This window comes from Urocitellus parryii, chromosome 12, assembly GCF_045843805.1.
Source record: "Urocitellus parryii isolate mUroPar1 chromosome 12, mUroPar1.hap1, whole genome shotgun sequence".
NCBI classification, from domain to species: Eukaryota; Metazoa; Chordata; class Mammalia; order Rodentia; family Sciuridae; genus Urocitellus; species Urocitellus parryii.
Genome location: NC_135542.1, coordinates 91,798,804 through 91,824,594, shown reverse-complemented (window position 1 = coordinate 91,824,594; position 25,791 = coordinate 91,798,804). Strand labels below are relative to the sequence as shown.

The window sequence follows — 25,791 nt, the reverse complement described above, 5'->3', positions numbered from 1 at the left end:
AGTGGATGAATTTTTCCATATTTCTCCTTCTAAGTAGACCTAAATACTCTGGACATTATATGATACCAATTTAAGAAGAATTGAAAGATGCATAGAAGGAGGCAGACAAGCTAGGGATCCTGGGACTTGAGGATGATATGGTGGTGAGATCCCTGAGTTTTCTTTTTGTCTCATATATACAGATTTGGGGCAACAAGGAACAATAGACACAGACAAAAGCCCTACAAAAATCTGCTCTCACAGCTAAAAATCCAGGAAAGATATGGCAAAGCAAGACAGAAAACCTTTAGAAAATAATTGCTGTACTCCTATCATCACAGGAAAAAAACAAAACAAAAAACCCAGCCCAACCTACATAAACTCTAGCAAAATCCAAGTAAGAAACCAAGACTTCCACTCTTGCAAAATTAAAATGAGGCATCCCAATACCCAGGCCAGGGTGTCATGAGAAAAGACCAAGCAGAAAACAGGACTTATTCATCGCTACTGACTGATAATGAGCTAATCCTCCCCCATGGTATCAGTGAAATCCATGTGGGGAGCCTGGACTTTGATTCCTATTCAGCACTATCACGTGCCCCTCTTCTTTCCCAACTACAGGCTAGAAGAAAATATGTGCAAACCTCATATCCAATACAGGACTGGTATTTAACATTCATAAAGAACTCAAAACTCATTAGGGGGGCTGGAACTAGTTCAGGGTAGAGTGATTGTCTAGCATATACAAAGCTCTGGGTTCAATCCTCAGCACCACAAACAAAGCTCAACAGAAAAAAAAAAAAGGAGGGGGGAGTTCTAATTAGAAAATGGGCAAAACACACATAGAGACATTTCACTAAATAAGACACAAAGAAATGAGGATATGAAAAAATGTTCAACACTAGAAACCAATAAGAAAATACAAATTAAAACCCCTATGAAGCATCATTACAAGCCAATCAAGACGGCTAAAATTAAAAATAGTGACAACATCAATCCTGTTGAGAATGTGGAATAAGCAAATCATTCATATTCTTCTGTTGGGAATGTAAAAATGGCATAGCCACCCTGAAAAATGGGGCAGCTGTTTGCACTCATGGACATGTATTCCACAGAAACAAAGATACGTTCACACAAAAACATGCACATGAATTTTACAGCAGTTTTATTTGTAAAGCCAAAAAAATAAAAAATAAATGGGAAAACCACCAAGATGTTCTTCAGTAAGTGAAAATTTAAGCTCTGGTATATACTTATCACAAAATATTACACAACAATAAAAAGGAGAAACTTCTGATAAACAGAACAACCTAGATGAATGTCCAGAAAATTATTTTGGATTCTGAATAATTCAGAGAATTATTCGGTATGAAAGAAGCCAACATACAAAAAAAATTGTATGGTGTATGATTTCATTTATATGACACTATTGAAATTATAAAATTATAGAATGGGAAACAGATCAGAGGTTGCCAGTGGTTAAAGAAAGGGTGGATGATGAGAGAAACAGATGCAGCTATTGTAAAGCAACTAGAGGCAACCTTGTGGCAAGGTAAATGTTCACTATCCTGATTATTTTAGCCTCAATATCATGATTATGATATATGACTAGGTATGCAATATGTTCTATCTCAGATCATTTCTTTAAAACTGCATGTGAATCTACAATTATTTAAAAACAAAACATTGAAGCTGTGTGGTGCACACGTATAAACCAAATAACTCAGAGGGTGAAGCAAGAATATTGCAAATTGAGGCCAGCCTCAGAAATTTAGTGATACTCTGTCTCAAGAAAAAGACTGGGAAAAGTTCAGCAGTAAAGCACTCCTTAGTACTGGGGAAAAAAAAAAAAAAAGCTGTTGACTTAAAACAAAAACAAATCTGTTAAATACTACTGGATCAAATACTTTTAAAAATACCATTTTTAACCTGCAGCTTATTATCTTGACATATCACTGGAAAACAAATACATCAACCTGAGAATAGATTTATACTCAATGGCAAATCTATCTCCCCCCAAGACATCTCTTAAGCTTTCATAATAAACACATTTCGTAATAAATTTACCATTTTAAAATTACATATAGAACTATATATAACATGTGTATGTATGTATGTTACTATATCCACATAATTGTTTCTGGATGGGAAAACCAGCAACTTATTACTAGATATTTAACAGACTCTTAAAAAGCCACTATTAATATCAAAGATATGAAACCAAACTCAGTATCCATCAATAGATGAATGGTTAAAGAAAATGTGGTAATATACAAAATGGAATATCATTCTATAATAAAAAGAACAAAATCATGTCCCCTGAAACAACACAGATGAACCTGGAAAAAATTATAATAAGCCAGGCACAGAAAGATAAATACCACGTGATCTCACTGCTATGGTTTACATATGGTTGAAGTGGGTCCCTAGTTCGTGTGTTGAAAAGTTCATCCCCTGTGTGATAATGTGCAAAGTAGTGGGGCCTTTAAGAGATGGGACCTAGTGGGAGTTAGTTTGGTTAAAACAAAAAAATCCTAAACTTTCTCATGCTGAGAATAAAAAGCTTCTTCATGCTGAGGACAACAGGAAAATTAATACTGACAAATTCTCTAGCTAGCTAAATCTACATATGTAGATTACCTGCCTTTTGTCCCACTGTGCTTTCTTTTCTCTTATAAAAGCTTTCAGAACCCCTGAGTTCCCAAAGATGGAGATTTGAAACAGAAAATTCTCCTCTGACTTCCTTAAAGCCTATTTTCCTCGCCAACCTGTCTCCAGAATTTTTGTGGAACATGATGAGCAGTAAACATTTCCCTCCTGATTACAGGGTCACTGGGAGCACAGCTCTTAGAAGAGATTAAGGTAGTTCTTGTGGGATGCTGAGTTAGTTTTCTCAAGAGCAAGTTGTTATAAAAGAGTCCCTCCTTGTGCTCTGGCTTCCTGTCTCTCCATGTAATGGTTCTTGCACATGCTCCAACCATTGTGATGCCATCTACCAAGAGATGATGCAGCCAGGGAGACCTTTGCCAGGACTGGCACCATGCCTTTTGTCCCACTGTGCTAGACTTTCAGCCTCCAAAACTGTGAGCTAAATAAATATTTTTAAAATGAAATACCTAACACTTCAGGTATTTTATTTATACTAACAGAAATTGGACTAAGTATTAATTATGCCTACTCATATATGGAATCTAAAAAAGCTGATCTCATAGGAGAGAGCAGAATGGTAGCTATCAGGGGCTTGGGTGAGTAGGGGAACAAGGGATAGGGAGATATTGGTCAAAAGAATATATAATTATAATTACAAAGGAGGAATAATAATTTTTTTTAAATAAAGAAAGAAAAGACCAGGCAAATATATAGAGACTGAGACAGAAAGTAGTTAAGTCATTCTGGGCCAGAAGGAAGAGAAATGGAGAATGACTACTAATGGTTTAAAGCCTGCGCAAAAATTTGAACATGGTAAAAATCACTGGATACATTTTAAGTGGAAGAACTATGTGGTATGGGAATTATATCTCCATAAACTGGTTTTTATTTTTTTAATGTTAAGCTGCTGTTTAGCTTAACAAATTCCAATACTGATTTATGACAAAATTTATCCTCATAAATTTACCTTCCAAACTAGGAAAGGTACTTCATAAATCAGACAAAGGGCATCTATGAAAGACACAAAGCTAACATAATATTAAATGGTAAAGACTAGAAGCTACTCCCCTAGGATCAAGAATATAAGTATGTCCATTCTAACATCTCGTACTCATTACCACAGTGTACATTCTAAACAGAGTAATCAGGTAAAAAAAAAAAAAATTAAAGAAATTAAGAATGTAATGGAAGAAGTAAAGCTCTATTTGCATATTATATTAACTTCTTGCTAAAAATTCCAAGGAAATCACACACACAAAAAAACCCAACTAGGACTAATTAACAACTTTAGCAATCTATATAGGAAACCAGCTCAATATACAAATATCAATTATATTTCAATAAGCTAGCAATTAACAATCCAAAAACAAAATTAAGAAAGTAATTCCTTTATAATAGCATAAAAAAGAATGAAATATTTGAGAATATACTTAACAAAATGAGTATGCCTTGTATACTATAAAACATTGATGAATGAAATGAATAAAAATCAAAATAAATGGAAAACTGCCCCATGTTTATGGATTAAAAGACTTACTGTAATATTTCCCATATTACAATACTATCCCACATTATCATACTGATCCAATGTAACTCCAGTATAAGAAAAAAAAAAATCACACAGGATTTTTTTGTTTGTTTTTTAACTGACAAGCAGATCCCAAAATTTATACAAAAGCTGAAATTCAACGAACCTAGAATAACCAAAATAATTTTGAAAATGGTTAATAAAATTGAAATACTCATACTTGACAATTCTAAAATTTGTTACAAAACACAGTCATCAAGACAGAGTGGTACTGGTACAAAGACAGACATACAGATCAATGGAGCAAAGCTGACAGTCCAGATATATACACTAACATTTATGGTGAACTGATCTTTGAGAAAGAGGTCAAGAAAATCAGGAAGACGCACCTATTCAATAAACAATAACTGAACACTAACATGGAAAGAATGAATGTGCATGCCATACATGAAAATTACCTCAAAGGGGGTAGGTAACAAAAGTGAAAATGGAAAAAATGGGATAAATAAAAATGTAAAACTTCTATATATCCAATAACACTGAAAAAGGGCAACCTATGGAATGGGAGAAAATACTGTACTTGCAAATTATCTAATAAGAGTTTAATATTCAGAATATATAAAGATCCCTATAACTTAAGAACAAAAATCAAATAGTTCAATTAAAAAATGGACAAAAAACAGACTTTCTCCAAAGAAGATATAAGCTAACAAAAAGAGGCTCAGTATCACTAATTATAAGGGAAATGCAAATCAATACCACAATGCAGAACCACATCAGACTTGTTAGTATGGCCATTATAGAAACCAAATAAACAATAAGAAAATAACATCTGTTGACAAGGATGTGGAGAAATTAGAACCTTCATACACTGTTAGTGGGAATGTAAAAACGGTGTATGTAACCTCTGTGGAAAAAAAAAACTTAAAAAATAGAAATAACCATATGATCCAGCAATTCTCCTTCTGATTCTATGCTCAAAAGAATCGTGAAAGCAGGATCTCAAAGAGATATTTACAAAACCATGCTCATAGCAGTAGTATTCACAACAGTGAAAAAGAAAGAACCAATTCAAATGTCCATCAACACAATGATGAAAGAAAATGTAAAATCTTTATAATGTAATATTATAAAGTCTTTTAAAGGAAGGAAACTGACACAGGCTACAACATGTATGAATTTTGAGAACATGATTCTGAAATAAGCTGGTCACACAAAGACAAATACAGTAGGATCCTACCTATCTGAGGTAACTAGAGTAGTAAAATTCATACAGATAAAAACTAGAATGATGGTTGCCAATGGTCAGAGAAAAGAAAAATAGCAAGTTGTCTAACGGGTATGTACTTTCAGTTCTGCAAGATAAAAACAGTTTAGCAAAGCTCTCACTGATAAGTGTAAAATAATTTGAATATCAAAATACATAATAATGGGGGGGCTTAGGTTGTAGCTCAGCGGTAGAGCACTCGCCTAGCATGTGTGAGGCCCTGGGTTCGATTTTAAGCACCACATATAAATAAGTAAAATAAAGGTATTGTATCCAACTACAACTAAAAAATAAATATTTTTTAAAAAACACATAATAATAGCCAGGCATGGTGACACATGCCTATAATCCCAAAGACTCAGAAGGCTGAGACCGAAGAATAACAACTTCAAGGCTGGCAAACCCCTAAGCAAATTAGCAAGACTCTTTCTCAAAATAAAGAATAAAAAGGATTGGGGATGAGGTTCTATGGTTAAGCACCCCTGCATTTAATCTCCAGTACAAAAAAAAAAAAGTGACAGATTATGATGCTCTGAGTAAAAGAAAAATCCAACAGTTCACACTGATATAAGTAAGACATAAATGGGATAGAAGGGAAACCCCTAACTTACCACAGAATCCCAATTAATGAATGTTCAAGGAAAGAAGGAAATTTTTTTAATTATAAAATTATAGCTAATAATAAATAGCTAATACTGAATAAGTATCATCAAATAGGTGCTAAAATAAAGTGTTAGAAGAATAAAATATTTGCATCACCTTGAAATATCTCTCCCTGATCCTTGTTAATTACTATTAATATGTAAATCACACTTACTAATAACTTTAAAAAGAATAAAAAAGTTGTAGATACCATCCTAAGTAGTATAAGCTAACATTATCAGTACTGGGACAAATTCATATAATGTGCCTCCTAGTATGATACATCATGAAAAGCATGTCACTTCTGTAGCTTTCCTACCCAAAAACCAAATCTACTCATAATATAATAACAGACAAGCTCTATTTGAGAAACATACACAAAGTAACTAGACTGCATTCTTCAAAAATGTCACGAATGGGCTGGGTAAGTAGGGGAACAAGTGGTACAGCACTTGCCTCAGATGTGTGAGGCACTGGGTTCAATTCTCAGCACCACATATACATAAATAAATAAAGCATAGGTCCATCAACAACTTAAAAAAAAAAAAAACATGTCATGAGGGCTGGAGTCGTGTGTCTCAGTGGTAGAAAGCTTAACTAGCTATGTGAGGTACTGGGTTTGATCCTCAGAACCACATAAAAATATTCTGTCTACCTATAACTAAAAATATATATATATTTTTAAAAAGTGTCATGAGAGCTGGGGCTGTGGCTCAGTGGTAGAGCACTTGCCTAACATGTGTGAGGCACTGGGTTCGATTCTCAGCTCTGCATATAAATAAAAAATAAAGTTTCATTAACATCTAAAAGCTATATTTTAAAAAATGTTATGAAAGAAGGAAAAACAGAAACTGTTCTAAATAAGGAACCTAAAGAAACATGAAAATTAAATGAAACACTAAAATAATTTATAACAGGTGTTTTATCAACACTAATATCTAGAGGGGCATTCCAAAATTGTATGGGAAGCCAGGTGATGTGTACCAGTATTCCCATCTACTCAGGAAGCTTAGGCAGGAGGATCACTTGAGCTCAGGAATTCAATGACAGACAGGCAACAGAGCAAGATCCCACCTCAATAACAAAAAATAAAAACAGAAACCGATAACCTCATCCGCACAATTTCCTCTGACGAACACAAGAATCACTGCTCTTCACAATCTGTTTTCACATTCTCTTTACAACTACATTAGCCTCCTTGGTATTCTTTTACATATCAAACTCACTTTAGACTCAAGTGATTCTGTATATGCTATTTTATCTGGAATGCTCTCCCCACTCATATCCAAATGGCTTTATTACTTTCTTCAGATATTTGATTCAATACCTCCTTCTGAGGTCCTTCCTCGACTATTCTGTTTTATTTGGCTTTCTAACACCACCAACTGGAAGTATTATGTATTTTATTTATTTGTTTGCTTTCCATACCTGTCACTGGAATATAAGTCCCATGACAAAGAAATTTTTTATTCATTTGTTCACTGATAGTGTCCTGAACATAAAGACAAGTGATGGCACACAGCAGATATTTAGTAGGTATTTGTGTAATCAATGAATGTCCAATAGCGAGTAATGATTAAATTGTTAAACTCACACAATAGATATTATATACAATTAAACTTTTAGATAAAATTTAAAGGAAAATGATAATATATTGGTTAAGAAAAAAGTCTCCAAAAATATATGCAGTCTGGTCACTAAGGGTTCTCTAAGGACAAGACATACTAGAGAAACTATATTTCAAAATCATTATGTTAACAGATAAAGTCAAATATAAGGTGAATTACCGGTTGACTGATAATATGGTGAAGTACTCATCATAAGTATTAGAATAAGCTTACTGAAAAAATTTTAGACTTTTTCTCCAAAACCTGTCTTAGAAAACATTTTTATCAATAACTTGGATAATAATAGATATCAAATAAACAAATGCCACAAAGATAAATGATATATTTATAATAGAACAAATGACCAAATTTATATACAAAATCATTCTAATGTGCTTAAACATTGTTATGAAATCAGTAAGAAGAAATACAGCAGAGTTAAAAAAAAAAAAAAGCAGTATATAGACAAAAGAAATGGGATAGAAATTTTGGTGGTACTTCATGTTTTTGAAAAAATGCCAAGCCAGGCATGGTGGCACATGACTGTAATCCCAGGCTCTTAGGAGGCTGGGGCAGGAGGATTGCATGTTCAGGGGCAGCCTCAGCAATTTAGTGAGGCCTGAGCAACTTAACAAGACCCTATCTCAAAAAATAAAAAGGGCTGGGGATACAGAACAACAATAACAACAAAAGTGCCAGTGTATGAGGTGACCATTAAAATTCTGAGAATCATCAGTAGAAAGAAAATAATAAAATATATTTCATGTTGGTTAGATCACATGTAAAATTCTGTATATAATCTAACTCAGGACACTTTAATAAAACCACAAACTAGTCTACCCAAAGGAAGTCTTTTTGATTGTTGAGAGGTCTGAAAATAACAATATGTGAACATTTTATAAATAGGGAAATGAAGGTTACTGGAGAAAATATGAACTTTTAAATAAGCAGTGCTAGGAAAAACAATTAACTATCCATTTATTATTTGTTTGTTTTATTTTTCACAGGCACATATGCAAAACCTAAAATCCAATCTAATTTATACTTTTAAAAAACTTTTCCAAAAATAAGAAAAAACAAATAATTAAGCTATATTACTAAAGAGTATTTTCTAAGAAACTCTGTATGATTCAGCTGATAAAGTCCATGGATACGATGTACTATCAATTCTCATTGGACTAATAGTTGACATTTATTAATCACTCACTAGATATCACATATTCTACTAAATATTTTATGAGCATTGTCTTATATAAATCATACCACACCCTATAAGATAGGTGCTAATATACCCATTATTATCAATAATAGCAGACAAAATACCTTATTCACAGAAGAATGGGTAAACTGGAATACATTCATATACTGGAATACTGTACAGTAATAAGGAATGGATTAAAACTATGTACACTGCCTAGAAGAATCTGAAAAAACACTTGAGATAATACAATCCAAAACAACTCAGTTTTCAAAGATCTATCATGCAAATTCCATATATATAAAATTCAAAACCATGCTGAAGAGCAGGGAAGTCAATACATGTCAAGATAAGAAGTAAAAAAGATATGATTGTTGGCCTGGGGTTGTGGCTTGGTGGCAGAGCACTTACCTAGCATACATGAGGCACTGGTTCAATCCCCAGCACCACATTTAAAAATAAATAAATAAATAGGTGTTGTATCCATCTTTTTTTTTTAAAAAAAAAAAGATATAATAGTATATGATATGTCAAGAGCTTTGTAATGTTTTGAACGACCAATAAAAAAAAGATATAATGATGATAGGGACACAAAAAACTTCAACGATATTTGGTAATGTTCTATTTCTCAAGGTGAATCTAGTAGATAGATATACAGAAATTATTTATACTTCTCTCCACACTTTACATAAGTGTTCCTATGCATGAAAAGGTTCATACTACAAGAAAAATATTTTTTCTATTAAAAAGAAAGTCATTTTTATGTAAGCTATCATAATTCTGTGTTCTTTCTTTTTTTCTTTCTTTCTTTCTCTAGGTGGTACTGGGGATTGAACCTAGGGCCTTATGCATACAAGGCAAGCACTCTACCAACTGAGCTATATTCCTGATAGTGTCATAACTCTGTGTTCTTAATTAGAGAATATACATCTGAAACTAGCCAGATTTCCTTTATATTTCAAGACGTCTACTTTAAAAAAAAATAAGGTTGACATTTAGTCTTCTGTTCTAAAAATATACTGATACAAGCAAATCAATTCTTATTCTAAGAAGATAACTTTTTTCTGAATAGATGAATTTGGAATTAATCAAAACTTATTTGGAATTCTAAAAATCAAATTAATCAAATCTTTAAATCTTAACTTTTGAAAAATTAAAACTCCTAACACTTCAGCTCAAGATTAGCAATGACTCAGCTGGAGTCATCAATGCCCAAGTAAGAGATCAATTTCTATCATCATTTTTTTTTTAATTTTCTGTTTTCATTACTAGATTTCTCTTATACCTCAGATACATGAGTTGTTCTTCCATGACCAAACAATTCTGCCTTGATTTCTTCTACTTTCCTTCTGTCATCTTCATTTAATTCTGAAATTGAATATCCACACTCACGTGCTAAGTTAAACTTCAGATTCCAGGCTGGGAAGAAAGCATAAAAACCACTTGAGATAATACAATCCAAAAGTTATAATTTTCAGTGATTATAATAGCCCAGAAAATTAGCAAGCTATGCTGTATACACAACTTAATTAATGCCTACCACAATGCTCAGCATATGCTCTCAAATTATATACCCTAATGTTCTTGAAAGAAATAATTTCCTTGAAAAGCCTCATTTTTAAAAAACCATACTCTACAAATATTTCTACAAAGAGTCCACTTCAAATACGGTATTCAATCATTTTTATCCTCATCTTCCTTCCAACCAAAGAAGTCCCCTTTTCCTCCCCTTTTTGCACCTACTACAGTTACAGACACTCGTATGAGAACTAGTATTTTAAAATGGTAAATAAAACTAGAAAGATTTTTTGAGAATCAAAATGTATAAGAACAGTATAGAAAATTAACCTCAAAGGAAGATTCATAGGTAGGTCTGAACTGCATATAATGCACCCCCCCAAAAAAATAATATTCCCATATGTCTTAAAGATTTTTATTTCCTCTTTTAATAGAATTCTACTATTAGATATTAATGGGATTAGTAAATAATTCTCTTTCAAACCTCTAACCCAAGTTTTAGTATGAAATACCTTGATACTTTTTCTTCTAATCTCTGAGATCAGTTCCAAGAATTTTATTAGAAATAGGAAGGAAAAAATGTATGTAGTTTTGGAACACAAAACAATTTAGAGCACAGAAATCTGGAGATTTTTTTTTTTTTGCCTGCCCCCAAGATAAGTTTATTATAATGGGAGAATCAGGGAAAAATAAAAGCTTTAGGAGCTTTGAAACCCAAACTTCCTTCTTAACTCTCTGATATCAAAGTCTCCTTCTCCTACAACCGTAACCTAGACTAGCACTGTTAATGCTATAACTTAGCTACATAATTGGTTAGATGAATTTTTCTAGGTTGCATGTAGAAAATATAAACATTCTAACAGTTCTATAGGAAAAAGAAATTAAGAACTCCAAATATGTAAGGTTAATCAATTTTTATATTTCTCAACTTATCAATGTTTATAAGCCTAAACATGCCTATATGACAAAAGACAGTTCTTACCTCGTGCTCGTACCCGACATTCCTCTTCCTCTGCATTTCTAAGTATTTGTTTAGCATGATTTAATGAGGATTCACAATGCAGAAGATTCTTCACACGTGCAGCCAGTGAATCTACACTACCACCATCGTCACTCTCTGACATACCCTGTTCATCTCTGCTATCTATTATGCTTGGATTCGATGAAGTGTATGGAAAAAAGTTGAGAAGAACATCAGAAACTGATTCCAAAGACTCTGGTAAATTACTCTCCCATGAGCAGGAACCATGTCCATCACTTACATCACTACTTGAATCACTTTTTATGATAGTCATCATAGGGATAATAATTTTGTTCCCAATGGTTCTACTATAGCGTTCAGGTTCAGACCTCACTGCAGATTTGGCTGCTTCATATTGCCTAAGAGTTTCACCTAATGCCATTCTGGCTTTGCTTTCTGCTTCCTGTAGAGGACTTCTAATTGTAGTTGATCTAATAAACTCCCAATTTTCAATGCCTCTCTGGCATTTCAAATTCGTTTGTGTGCCAATATCTTTCTGTATGCTTCTATTGCTTGGGCTTTCCTCCTCTATATATGGTTGTCTATGAAGGAAATCACCATCAGATACATCAGTTGTGGGGGGTTCTTTGAAGCAAACCACCTTCTTAGATCGTATAAATGAAATATCACTAACATCTCTGAAAGGGACAAGGGGAGCAGGAAAATTGCATCGTTTCAGTGCTATATTTTCTGCCTCCATTAAAAGTGTCCGAATTTCCTTAAGAGTTTTGGAACTATTATATGTATCCTGGATTTCCTCTGAACCATTATCTTCAAAACCTATAGATTCAGGCTTAATTATTACAAGTCCATCATCAGCTTGAGAATTTAATGGCATATGTTTTGAGAAAGCACTTGAATCAGAAGAATCCAAATTATCTATTAGTCTTTGGACATGTTCTGAAACAAGTTTGTCCTTTTCATCAGGTGAATAAGTACCAGGGGAAATTATTGATAACCCAGTAATTTGATCAGATTGCCCAAGACCACTCGAGACCTTCAGATCATCTTCAGTTAGATGTCTACACGGCAAATCCTTTTGATAGAAAATATTCAATTTTCCTCTGTATGAAAAGGAACTAGGAGGAGCTGTTGGTAACTCTGTTTTCTGGTCAGCTGGTTCAGGAACAGTCGAAACCTTTAGTGCATCTTCAGTTTGATATCTGTCTGACAATTCCCGTAGATACAAATTATTAGATTTTTCTTTCTGTAAATAAGAACCACAGAGAGTTATTGGTGCCCCAGTATTTACATCAGTTGGCTCGGGGACAGTTGAAATCTTTAGAATATCTTCACTTTGATCTCTATCTGGCAACTGCTGTTGGAAAAAAACATGAGGTTTTTCTCTTTCAGAATAGGAACTACGAAAAACTGTCAGTAATGGAGTCTCCTGGTCATCTGGTCCAATCACAGTTGAAATCCTGGGCTTCTCTCTCTTTAAATGGAAACTATTGGTAACTGTTGGTAACTCTGTCTTCTGGTTGTCCGGTAGATTCACAGTTGAAACCTTGAGTTTCTCTTGATGTGAGTAGGAACTCGATGGTACTGCAGGTATCCTATTCTTCTGGTCACCTAATCCAGAAACAGTTGAAGCCTTCAGAGATTCTTCAGTTAGATCACTATCAGGAAAGGACTGTTGAGAAAAATCACTAGGCTTCTCTCTATGGAAGTAGGAACTAGAGGGTGTTCCAGCCCTCTGCTCTACTGGAACAGAAACAGATGAAACTTTCGAAGCCTCTTCAGTGAGATGGCTCTCTGGCAACTCCTGTGGAGAGAAGACACTGGGCTTCTCTCTATGTGAGTAGTAACTTAAAGGCATCGTTGATATTCCAGTCTTTTGGTCATCTAGTTCAGGAAGAACACGATGGTCTAAAGCTTCTTTGGAAATATTTGGCAACTCCTGCTTATGAAAACTACTGGAGTAGGAACTAGAGGATACTGTTTGTATTCCAGTCTTCTGGTCAGCAAGTCCAGGAACCTTCACTGTTTTCAAAGTGACCTGAGTAAGATCTGGCAATTCCTGCTGTAAAGAAATGATGGACTGTTCTCCCTGTAAATAGGGAGTAGAGGTTATTGTGTGTATTCCAGTCTTATAGTCAGCTGGTTCAGGATCCTCTAAAACTTCGAAAGTATCTTCAGGAATATCTGTCAACTCCTGCTGGTAAGAAATAATGGGCTTTTCTCCATGTAAATAGCGGGTAAAGGGCACGATGTGTATCCTAGAATTCTGATCAGAAAGTCCAGGAACACCTAAAATGTTCAAATCATCTTCAGTACGACGTGCTAACTCTTGTTGGTAGGAAATAACAGTCTGATCTATAGGTGAGTAGGAAGGAGAGATTTCAGTAGGTATTGTGGTATCTACTGGTTCAGAAATAACTGAAAGTTTCAGACTTTCTTCACTTCGCTGACTATCCGGCAAGCCTTGGTGGTAGAGAACAATGGGCTCCTCTCCAAACGAGTAGGGGGAAGTGGAGGATACACTCAGATTCCCAGCCTGCAAGTCAGCTGGTTCAGGAGAGGATAAAACTTTCAAAGCCTCTTTAGGTAGATAACTATCTGTCAAGGCCCTTTGGTAGAAAATAACAGGCTTCTCCTCAAGTGAATAGGAACTTGAAGATAATGTTGGTGTCACCATATTCTGGTCAGCTGGTCCAGGAGCAGTCAGAGATTCTTCAGGTATATGACTGCTTGGCAAGGACTGTTGGTAGAAAATGCCAAGCTTCTCTCTTTGTGAGTAGGAAGGAGGGATTACGGTTGGTATGCCAGTCTTCTGGTCTGTTCCAGGAGTAGTTGAAACTTTGAGAGCCTCTTCAGGTAGATGACTATCTGGCAGGGTCTGTTGGTAGAAAATAATAGGTTTTTCTCTATGCAAGTAGAAAGTAGTTGGTCCTATTGGTATCCCAGTCTTATGATCATCTAGTCCAGGAACAAATGAAACTTTCTGAGCCTCTTCATTTAGATGGTTATTTGATAACATCTGCCGATAGAAAATATTGGATGTCTCTCTCTGTGAGTAGGAAGTAGAGGTTAGTATTGGTATCCCAGTCATCTGGTCAGCTGATCCAGGAATAGCTGAAATTTTCAGAGGCTCTTTAGTTGGATAACTATCTGACAAGGCCTGCTGGTAAATAACACCAGGCTTCTCTCTCTGAGAGTAAGAAATAGAGTATACTTTTGTTGTCATAGTCTTCTGGTCAGCTAGTCCTGGAATAGCTGAAACTTTCACAGTCTCTTCAGTTATGTGACCATCTGGTAACTCTTGCCGGTAAAAAGTACCAGGCTTCACTCCATGTGAGTAGGAAGTAGAGCGGACTGCTGCTGTTTCAACCTTTTGGTCAGCAGACCTAGGAAAAGTTGACACTTTCAGAGCTTGATCAGTTACATGACTTTCTGGCAAGGCCTGACGATAGAAAGCATAAGATTTATCTCCATGTGGGTAGGAAGCAGAGGACACTGTGGTTATCCCAGTCTTCTTGTCAGCTGGTCCAAGAGCAGATGAAAGAAACTCTTCAGCTAAATGACTCTCTGGCAACTCTTGTTGGTAGAGAATAATAGCAGGTTCCCCTCTAAACGAGTAGGAAGGAGAAGTTATAGTAGGTATACTAATCTTCCAGTCATCTGCTCCAGGAGCAAGAGAAACATTCAGAGTTTCTGCAGGTATATGACTACCTGGCAAAACCTGTTGGTAGAAAACACCAGGCTTATTTCTTGGTGAATAGGAAGTAGAGGTTAGAGTTGGTATCCTGGTCTTCTGGTTATCTGGTCCAGGAACAGATGAAACTCTCAGAGCCTCTTGACCACCTGGCAAGGATTGTTGGTAGACAACACCAGGCTTATCTTTTGGTAAGAAGGAAACAGAGGATACAGGTGGTATGTCAGTCTTCTGGCCAGCTGGTCCCAGAACAGCTGAAGCTTTAAGACCCTCTATAGGTATCTGACCTCTTGGCAAGGCCTGTTGGAAGAAAACATCAGGCTGATCCCTTGGTGAGTAGGAAGGAGAGGTTGCAGGTGTTATGCCAGTCTTCTGGCCAGCTGGTCCAGGAACAGCTGAAACTTTCTGAGTCTCTATAGGTATCTGACCACCTGGCAAACCTTGTTGGTAGAAAACACCAGGCCGGTCACTTTGTGAATAAGGAACAGAGGTTGCAGGTGGTATGCCAGTCTTCTGGCCAGCTGGTCCAGGAGCAGATGAAACTTTCAAAGCCTCTGCAGGTATCTGACCACCTATCAAGGCCTTTTGGTGGAAAACATCAGGCTTATCTCTTGGTGAATAGGAAGGAGAGGTTGCAGGTGGTATGCCAGACTTCTGGCCAGTTGGTCCAGAAGCAGATGAAACTTTCAGAGCCTCTGCAGCTATGTGACCACCTGGCAAGTCCTGCTGGGAGAAAACACCAGGCTGGTCTCTTTGTGAGTAGGTAACAGGTGATATTCCAGTCTTCAGGTCAGCTAGTCCAGGAGCAGCTGAAACTTTCAGAGCCTCTATAGGTATATGACCATCCGGCAAGGCCTTTTGGTAGAAAACATCAGGCTCATCTCTTGGTGAGTAGGAAGGAGAGGTAACAGGTGGTATGCCAGTCTTCTGGCCAGCTGGTCCAGAAGCAGCTAAAACTTTCAGAGCCTCTGCAGCTGTCTGACCACCTGGCAAGGCCTGCTTGGAGAAAACACCAGGCTGGTCTTTTTCTGAGTAGGGAACAGAGGTTGCAGGTGTTATGCCAATCTTCTGCTCAGTTGGTCCAGGTGCAGCTGAAAGTTTCAGGGCCTCTGCAGGTTTCGGAACACCCGGCAAAGCCTTTTGGTAGGAAACATCAGGCTTCTCTCTTTGTAAGTCAGAGGGTAACGTTACAGTTACAGCTGGTAACCCAGTCTTCTGCTCATCTTTTCCAGCAATAGCTGAAATTTTCTGAATCTCTGCAGGTGTCTGCCCACCTGGCAAGGCATGTTGGTAGAAAACACCAGGCTGGTCTCTTTGTGAGTAGGGAACAGAGGTAACAGGTGGTATGCCTGTCTTCTGGCCAGCTGGTCCAGGAGCAGCTGAAAGTTTTGGAGTCTCTGCAGCTATCTGACCACCGGGTAAGGCCTTTTGGTAGAAAACATCAGGCTCATCTCTTGGTGAGTAGGAAGGAGAGGTTACAGGTGGTTTGCCAGTCTTCTGGCCAGCTGGTCCAGAAGTAGCTGAAACTTTCAAAGCCTCTGCAGGTATCTGACCACCGGGTAAGGCCTTTTGGTAGAAAACATCAGGCTCATCTCTTGGTGAGTAGGAAGGAGAGGTTACAGGTGGTTTGCCAGTCTTCTGGCCAGCTGGTCCAGAAGTAGCTGAAACTTTCAAAGCCTCTGCAGGTATCTGACCACCTGGCAAGGCCTGCTGGTAGAAAATACCAGGCTTCTCTCTTTGTAAGTCAGAGGGTAACATTACAGCTGGTAACCCAGTCTTCTGCTCATCTTTTCCAGGAATAGCTGAAATTTTCTGAATCTCTGCAGGTGTCTGCCCACCTGGCAAGGCATGTTGGTAGAAAACACCAGGCTGGTCTCTTTGAGAGTAGGGAAGAGAGGGTGCAGGTGGTATTCCAGTCTTCTGGCCAGTTGGTCCAGGAGCAGCTGAAAGTTTTGGAGTCTCTGCATCTATCTGACCACCAGGTAAGGCCTTTTGGTAGAAAACATCAAGCTCATCTCTTGGTGAATAGGAAGGAGAGGTTACAGGTGGTTTGCCAGTCTTCTGGCCAGCTGGTCCAGAAGTAGCTGAAACTTTCAAAACCTCTGCAGGTATCTGACCACCTGGCAAGGCCTGCTGGTAGAAAATACCAGGCTTCTCTCTTTGTAAGTCAGAGGGTAACTTTACAGCTGGTAACCCAGTCTTCTGCTCATCTTTTCCAGGAATAGCTGAAATTTTCTGAATCTTTGCAGGTATCTGCCCACCTGGCAAGGCATGTTGGTAGAAAACACCAGGCTGGTCTCTTTGTGAGTATGTATCAGAGGTAACAGGTGGTATTCCAGTCTTCTGGCCAGTTGGTCCAGGAGCAGCTGAAACTTTCGGAGCCTCTGCAGATATCTGACCACCCGGCAAGGCCTGGTGGTAGAAAATACTAGGCTTGTCTCTTTGTGAGTAGGAAACAGAGGTTACAGATGTTATGCCAGTCTTCTGATCAGCTGGTACAGAAGTACCTGAAACTTTCAAGACCTCTGAAGGTATATGACCACCTGGCACAGACTGTTGGAAGAAAACATCAGGCTTGTCTCTTGGTGAATAGGAAAGAGAGGCTGCAGGTGGTATACCACCAGTCTTGTGGCCAGCTGGTCCAGGGACAGATGAAATTTTCAAGGCCTCTGCAGGTATCTGACCCCCTGGTAAGGCCTGTCGGTAGTAAACATCAGGCTCATCTCTTTGTGAGTAGGGAACAGAGGTAACAGGTGGTATGCCAGTCTTCTGGCCAGCTGGTCCAGGAGCAGTTGAAACTTTCAGGGCCTCTGTAGGTATCTGACCTCCTGGCAAAGTCTGCTGGTAGAAAACATCAGGCTTATCTCTTGGTGAATAGGAAGGAGAGGTTGCAGGTGATATGTCAGTCTTCTGGTCAGCTAGTCCAGGAGCAACTGAAACTTCCAGAGCCTCTGTAGGATTCTGACCACCTGGCAAGGCCTTTTGGTGGAAAACATCAGGCTTATCTCTTGGTGAATAGGAAGGAGAGGTTGCAGGTGGTATGCCAATCTTCTGGCCAGCTGATCCAAGAGCAGCTGAAACTTTCAGAGCCTCTGCAACTATGTGACCACTTGGCAAGGCTTGCTGGGAGAAAACACCAGGCTTGTCTCTTTGTGAGTAGGTAGCAGAGGGTGCAAGTGGTATGCTAGTCTTCTGATCACCTGGTACAGGGGTAGCTGAGACTCTCAGGGCATCTGCAGTTATCTGATCACCTGGCAAGGCATGTTGGTAGAAAACACCAGGCTTCTCTCTTTGTAAGTCAGAGGGTGACAATACACTTGGTAACCCAGTCTTCAGGTCATCTGTTCCAGGAATAGCTGAAAATTTCTGAACCTCTGCCGGTATTTGACCACCTGGCAAGGCCTGCTGGTAGAAAATATTAGGCTTTTCTTTTGGTGAATAGGAAGGAGAGGTTGCAGGTGGTATGCCAGTCTTCTGGCCAGCTGGTCCCAGAGCAACTGAATCTTTCAAATCCTCTGCAGGTATCTGACCACCTGTCAAGGCCTGTTGGTAAAAAACACCAGGCTGGTCTCTTTGTGAGTAAGGAACAGAGGTAACAGGTGGTATGCCAGTCTTCTGGCCAGCTGGTCCAGGAGCAGCTGAAACTTTCAGAGCATTTGCAAGTATCTGACCACCTGGCAAGGCCTGTTGGTAGAAAACACCAGGCTGGTCTCTTTGAGAGTAGGGAACAGAGGTTGCAGGCGGTATGCCAGTCTTCTGGTCAGCTGGTCCAGAAGCAGATGAAACTGTCAGGGCCTCTGCAGGTTTCTGACCACCTGACAGAGTCTGTTGGTAGAAAACATCAGGCTTGTCTCTTGGTGAATAGGAAGGAGAAGTTGCAGGTAGTATGCCAGTCTTCTGTCCAGCTGGTCCAGGAGCAGATGAATGTTTCAGGGCCTCTACAGGTATCTGATCACCCGGCAAGCCCTGTCGGTATAAAACACTAGGCTGGTCTCTTTGTGAGTAGGGAACAGAGGGTCCAGGTGTTATGCCAGTCTTTTTATGGTCAGCTGGTCCAGAAGCAGCTGAAACTTTCAGGTCCTCTGCAGGTATCTGATCACCCGGCAAAGCCTGTCGGTATAAAACACCAGGCTGGTCTCTTTGTGAGTAGGAAAGAGAGGGTACAGGTGGTATGCCAGTCTTCTGGTCAGCTGGACCAAGAGCAGCTGAAACTTTCAGGGCCTCTGCAGGTATCTGATCACCTAGCAAGGCTTGTTGGTAGAAAACACCAGGTTGGTCTCTTTGTGAGTAGGGAACAGAGGGTCCAGGTGTTATGCCAGTCTTTTTATGGTCAGCTGGTCCAGAAGCAGCTGAAACTTTCAGGTCCTCTGCAGGTATCTGATCACCCGGCAAAGCCTGTCGGTATAAAACACCAGGCTGGTCTCTTTGTGAGTAGGAAAGAGAGGGTACAGGTGGTATGCCAGTCTTCTGGTCAGCTGGACCAAGAGCAGCTGAAACTTTCAGGGCCTCTGCAGGTATCTGATCACCTAGCAAGGCTTGTTGGTAGAAAACACCAGGTTGGTCTCTTTGTGAGTAGGGAACAGAGGGCACTGATATTATGCCAGTCTTCTTGTCAGCTGGTCCAGAAGCAGCTGAAAGTTTCAGGGCCTCTACAGGTATCTGATCACCTGGCAAGGCCTGTCGGTAGAAAACACCAGGCTGGTCTCTTTTTGAGTAGGGAACAGAGGGTGGAGGTGTTATGCCAGTCTTTTTCTGGTCAGCTGGTCCAGAAGCAGTTGAAACTTTCAGGTCCTCTGCAGGTATCTGATCATCCAGCAAGGCTTGTTGGTAGAAAACACCAGGTTGGTCTATTTGTGAATGGGGAAGAGAGGTTGTAGATGGTATGCCAGTTTTCTGTCCAGCTGGTCCAGGAACAGCTGAAACTTTCAGGGCCTCTGCAGTTATCTGACCACTCGGCAAGGCCTGTCGGTATGAAACACCAGGCTGGTCTCTTTGTGAATAGGGAACAGAGGGCACAGATGTTATGCCAGTCTTCTGGTCAGCTGGTCCAGAAGCAGCTGAAAGTTTCAGGGCCTCTGCAGGTATCTGATCACCCGGCAAAGCCTGTCGATATAAAACACCAGGCTGGTCTCTTTGTGAGTAGGGAACAGAGGGTGCAGGTGGTATGCTAGTCTTCTGGCCAGCTGGTCCAGGAGCAATGGAAAATTTCAGGGCTTCTGCAGGTATCTGATCATCTGGGAAAGCCTGTCGGTATAAAACACCAGGCTGGTCTCTTTGTGAGTAGGGAACAGAGGGTGCAGGTGTTACGACAGTTTTCTGGTCAGCTGGTCTAGTAGCAGCTGGAAGTTTCAGGGCCTCTGCAGGTATCTGATCACCTGGCAAGCCCTGTCGGTATAAAACACCAGGCTGGTCTATTTGTGAGTAGGGAACAGAGGTTGCAGGTGGTATGCCAGTCTTCTGGCCTGCTGGTCCAGAAGCAGCTGAAAGTTTCAGTGTCTCTGCAGGTATCTGACCACCCGGCAAGGCTTGTTGGTAGAAAACACTAAGCTGGTCTCTTTGCGAGTAGGGAAAAGAGCTTGCAGTTGGTATGTTAGTCTTCTGGCCAGCTGTTCCAGAAGCAGCTGAAAGTTTCAAGTCCTCTGAAGGTATCTGATCACCTGGCAAGGCCTGTCTATATAAAACACCTGGCTGGTCTCTTTGTGAGTACGGAACAGAAGGTGCAGATGTTATGCCAGTCTTCTGACCAGCTGGTCCAGAAGCAGCTGAAACTTTCAGGGCCTCTGCAGGTATCTGATCATCCAGCAAGGATTGTTGATAGAAAACACCAGGCTGGTCTCTTTGTGAGTAGGGAAGAGAGGGTGCAGGTGGTATGCTAGTCTTATGGCCAGCTGGTCCAGAAGCAGCTGAAAGTTTCAAGGCCTCTGCAGGTATCTGATCACCCGGCAAGGTCTGTCGATATAAAACACCAGTCTGGTCTCTTTGTGAGTAGGGAACAGAGGGCACAGATGTTATGCCAGTCTTCTGGTCAGTTGGTCCAGAAGCAGATGAAAGTTTCAGGGCCTCTGGAGGTATCTGATCACCCGGCAAGGCCTGTCGGTATAAAACACCAGGCTGGTCTCTTTGTGAGTAGGGAACAGAGGTTGCAGGTGCTATGTCAGTCTTCTGTCCAGCTGGTCCAGAAGCAGCTGATAGTTTCAGGGCCTCTGAAGTTATCTGATCACTCGGCAAGGCTTGTTTGTAGAAAACATCAGACTGGTCTCCTTGTGAGTAGGAAAGAGAGGGTGCAGATGTTACGCCAGTCTTCTGGCCAGCTGGTCCAGAAGCAGCTGAAAGTTTCAGGGCCTGTGCAGGTATCTGATCACCCGGCAAAGCCTGTCGGTATAAAATAACAGGCTGGTCTCTTTGTGAGTAGAGAACAGAGGTTGCAGGTGGTATTCCAGTCTTCTGGTCAGCTGGTCCAGGAGCAGCTGAAAGTTTCAGGGCCTCTGCAGGTATCTGACTACCTGGCAAGGCTTGTTGGTAGAAAACATCAGGCTGGTCTCTTTGTGGATAGGGAACAGAGGGTGCAGGTGGTATGCCAGTCTTCTGGTCAGCTGATCCAGGAGCAGCTGAAAGTTTCAGGGCCTCTGCAGGTATCTGACCACCCGGCAAGGCCTGTCGGTATGAAACACCAGGCTGGTCTCTTTGTGGATAGGGAACAGAGGGTGCAGGTGTTATGCCAGTCTTCTTCTGGTCAGCTGGTCCAGGAGCAGCTGAAAGTTTCAGGGCCTCTGAAGTTATCTGACCACCTGGCACAGCCTGTTGGTAGAAAATATCAGGCTTGTCTCTTGGTGAATAGGAAGGAGAAGTTGCAGGCGGTATGCCAGCCTTTTGGCCAGCTGATCCAGGAGCAGCTGAAACTTTCAGGGCCTCTGAAGCTATCTGACCACCTGGCAAGGCCTGTTGGTAGAAAAAACCAGGCTGGTCTCTTTTTGAGTAGGGAACAGAGGTTGCAAGTGGTATGCCAGTCTTCTGGCCAGCTGGTCCAGAAGCAGCTGAAAGTTTCAGGGCCTCTGAAGGTATCTGACCACCTGACACAGTCTGTTGGTAGAAAACATCAGTCCTATCTCTTGGTGAATAGGAAGGAGAAGTTGCAGGTGGTATGCCAGTCTTCTGTCCAGCTGGTCCAGGAGCAGATGAAAGTTTCAGAGCCTCTGCAGGTATCTGATCACCCTGCAAGGCCTGTCGGTATAAAACACCAGGCTGGTCTCTTTGTGAGTAGGGAATAGAGGTTGCAGGTGGTATGCCAGTCTTCTGTCCAGCTGGTCCAGAAGCAGATGAAAGTTTCAGGGTCTCTGCAGATATCTGATCACCCGGCAAGGCCTGTCGGTAGAAAACACCAGGCTGGTCTCTTTGTGAATAGGGAAGAGAGGTTGCAGGTGTTATGACAGTCTTCTGGCCAGCTGGTCCAGAAGCAGCTGAAACTTTCAAGGCCTCTGCAGGTATCTGACCACCTGACAGAGTCTGTTGGTAGAAAACATCAGGCTGACTTCTTGGTGAATAGGAAGGAGATGTTACAGGTGATATGCCTGTCTTCTGGCCAGCTGGTCCAGGGGCAGAAGAAATTTTCAGGGTCTCTGCAGTTATCTGACCACCTGGTAGGGCCTCTCGGTAGTAAACACGAGGCTCATCTCTTTGTGAGTAGGGAATAGAGGTTGCAGGTGTTATGCCAGTCTTCTGGACAGCTGGTCCCAGAGCAACTGAATCTTTCAAACCCTCTACAGGTATCTGACCTCCTGATAAGACCTGCTGGTAGAGAACACCAGGCTGTTCTCTTTGTGAGTAGGGAACAGAGGTAACAGGTGGTATACCAGTCATCTGGCCAGCTGGTCCAGGAGCAGCTGAAATTTTCAGAGCTTCTGAAGGTACCTGACCACCCATCAAGGCCTGATGGTAGAAAATACCAGCCTTATCTCTTGGTAAGTAGGAAGGAGAAGTTGCAGGTAGTAAGCCAGTCTTCTGGTCAGCTGGTCCAGGAGCAGCTGGAATTTTCAGGGCCTCTGCAGGTATCTGACCACCTGGCATAGCCTGATGGTAGAAAATACCAGTCTTTTCTCTAGGTGAGTGAGAAATGGATGGTACAGTAGGTATACCAGTGTTCTGGTCATCTGATCCAGGAATACCTGAAACGTTCAGTGCCTCCTCAGTTAGATAACTATCTGGCAAGCCCTGTTGGTATAAAATACTGGGCTTCTCCCTATAAGGGTAGGAAGGAGGTGGTTCTATTGGCATCCCATACTTCTGGTCAGCTGGTTCAGAATTATCTGAGACTTTTAGACTCTCTTCAGTTAGATGACTATGGGTCAATGCCATTTGGTTAGGAGCATCAGTGTGTAGACCAATAGTATTCCCTTGTAAAGAACTTATAGCCAACTGAGGTAAGTCCTCAGGGTATAAGGATAAATGAGATTCAATGTCTGAATCTTCAGTAGTGGTAGTGATACCCAATTTCAACTTGGATTGAGTTATTTCAGGTATGCTTCCTTCAGAAGAGTCTCCTAAAGAAATAGATTTGTTAATATTATAAATTTTGTCAATAAAAAAAGAAATCAAACAAGCCTCACCTCCTTGGGCCTCTAAACTTTTAGAAATGAAATCTATGGCTGGGCGCTAAGCAACTCAGTGAGACCCTGTCCCTAAATAGAAATACAAAATAGGGCTGGGGATGTGGATCTGTGGTCCAGTGCCCAAGTTCAATCCCTGGTACCAAAACAAGAAATAAAAAGAATCCTGTGGAAATAATCATCAAAGGAAACAAATGTCCATGAAGACACTAATTACAAAGCAAACTAAAGTGAAAATTATCAACAATAGAGTAACAGTAATATCAACTTAATGAAATATTTTATAGATCTTAAAAATTTATTTAAAGAATTTTCAATGGGACAGCAAAATACCATTGGGTCTGGGATTTGATTTCAATCTGCTTGCAATCTAATAGTCTGTTGTTGTGTCATGAATGCTGACAGAAAACATAAGGTTCTTTGTCAGGGAAATTTCTTTTATTATTAGCTTATTTTCAAGGGCTCCTCTCAGCCTCAAGTGCCACAGGGGCAATGCAATACAGATGCTATATATGCAGTGAGTTTGACCAACTCCTTATATATTACATATATTTTATATGGAAAGAGAGATCTATATAGACATTGTTTTCTTTTCGTTTTGGGGATTGAATCCAGCAGCACTTAACCACTGAGCCACATCCCCAACCCTTTTTTATATTTTATTTAGAGATGGGGTCTGGCTCAGTTGCTTAGGCCCTCATTAAGTTTCTGAGGCTGCCTTTGAACTTCCAATCCTCCTGATTCAGCCTCTGGAGCTGCTGGGATTATAGGCATGTGCCATGGTGACTGGCATGTTTTTTATTAAGTATATGAAACTGTATAAGACTAAAGGTACACTAAGAAGTTTGAACTTAATTCTATAGGCATGGGGAACTGTTGACCACTTTGATAAGAACTATAATGCATCAATACAGATTCAAGGCAGATAAAAAGGGAATAAGAGTGTTTAAACAGAACAACCCATCAGAACTTTCTGCAATAATACAAATTTTCTGTATTTTCACTACTAGAGTAAATCTAAATCAAAGTAGTTCTAAATAGCAGTGTAAATGAATGACTACAACACAATAAAAGGATTTAACAAGTTGTATATTAATTCATTTATTCATTCAAAAAAATATAAATCCTTATGATGTGCCAGACATCATCCTAGATAAAGGTAAATACAATAATAAAAAAAAAAAGACAGACAATTCCTACTTCACAGAGTTTCCATCCTAAGAGGAGGAGGCAAAATAGGGTATGTTAGATATAATATGGTTGCTATACACAGCACACATTACCTATCTTTTACATACAGCAAAACTGAGTTTCCAAGGTAATTATACCACAGTGCTTCTCAATGTGAGTTATCTTGTTAACTTGCAGGCTCTGATTCAGCAGATCTAATGAGATCTGAAATTCTCCATTTTTACTTGTTCTCTTGTGATACTCAATGTAATATATTGGTCCTTAGACCACATGTTGAATAGTGAAGATATACAATTTTTCTAGAGTTCTAAAACAAATGACAAAAACTAGTACCTTAACCCTTCAATTCTAACTCTGAGTAATGAACTCTTTTCACTACAACTGACTGCCCTTCCTAAAAGGCCTCTGGTGAGCTTCAAAGTAGCTAAATACAGAAGAAGATGAGTTGAGGCATGAATCGTAGAATTAGAAGTATCAACTATACAGAAAAACTGAAAGCAAAAGAAAATATGTAAAAACTGCACTGCAACCTGAGAAGTAATATGGGTTATGAATATTTTGTGAGGAAATAAAATAGGCCCAAGTCGAGAAAAAAAACAAAACAGATTAATAACACAAAATCTTTTTATTCCAAACAACTTCCTAACTTTTTGACTTTACATTTCTTTGATCATTACAAATTATCAGTGATATCATGAAGGGAACAAATGAGTTAAGAAACAGCCAAGGAGTTAAGATACAGAACCCAGATTCTTGAAAGATATAACAGTTTATATAAGATAGCAATACCTTAAGTAGAAATACCTTACGAAGAAGAAAAAGGTTAGTAAAGAAAACTTGAATAATTGGAGTAAGCTGCTAAAAGTAAAAACCAGGAAGGATCTCCCCCGGCCTAAAAAAAAAAAAAAAAAAAAAAAAAAACTGAGAATAAAA

The 25,791-nt window shown here is 39.6% G+C and overlaps 1 protein-coding gene across 1 annotated transcript in view; it reads right to left on the bottom strand.

Annotated features, from left to right (window-relative positions):
- The window catches only part of Alms1 (ALMS1 centrosome and basal body associated protein), a 202,233-nt gene that overhangs the window by 96,494 nt on the left and 79,948 nt on the right, over positions 1–25,791 (bottom strand). Inside the window, exons 9-18 of the mRNA XM_077791989.1 lie at positions 23,227–23,601; positions 19,886–20,121; positions 19,192–19,741; positions 17,353–18,351; positions 16,339–16,797; positions 15,278–16,050; positions 14,128–14,740; positions 13,087–13,590; positions 11,371–12,954; positions 10,156–10,289 (exon numbers count right to left, since the gene is read on the bottom strand). Of these exons, the coding sequence (XP_077648115.1) occupies positions 10,156–10,289; positions 11,371–12,954; positions 13,087–13,590; positions 14,128–14,740; positions 15,278–16,050; positions 16,339–16,797; positions 17,353–18,351; positions 19,192–19,741; positions 19,886–20,121; positions 23,227–23,601 (6,227 nt within the window). The remainder of the gene's footprint in view (positions 1–10,155; positions 10,290–11,370; positions 12,955–13,086; positions 13,591–14,127; positions 14,741–15,277; positions 16,051–16,338; positions 16,798–17,352; positions 18,352–19,191; positions 19,742–19,885; positions 20,122–23,226; positions 23,602–25,791) is intronic.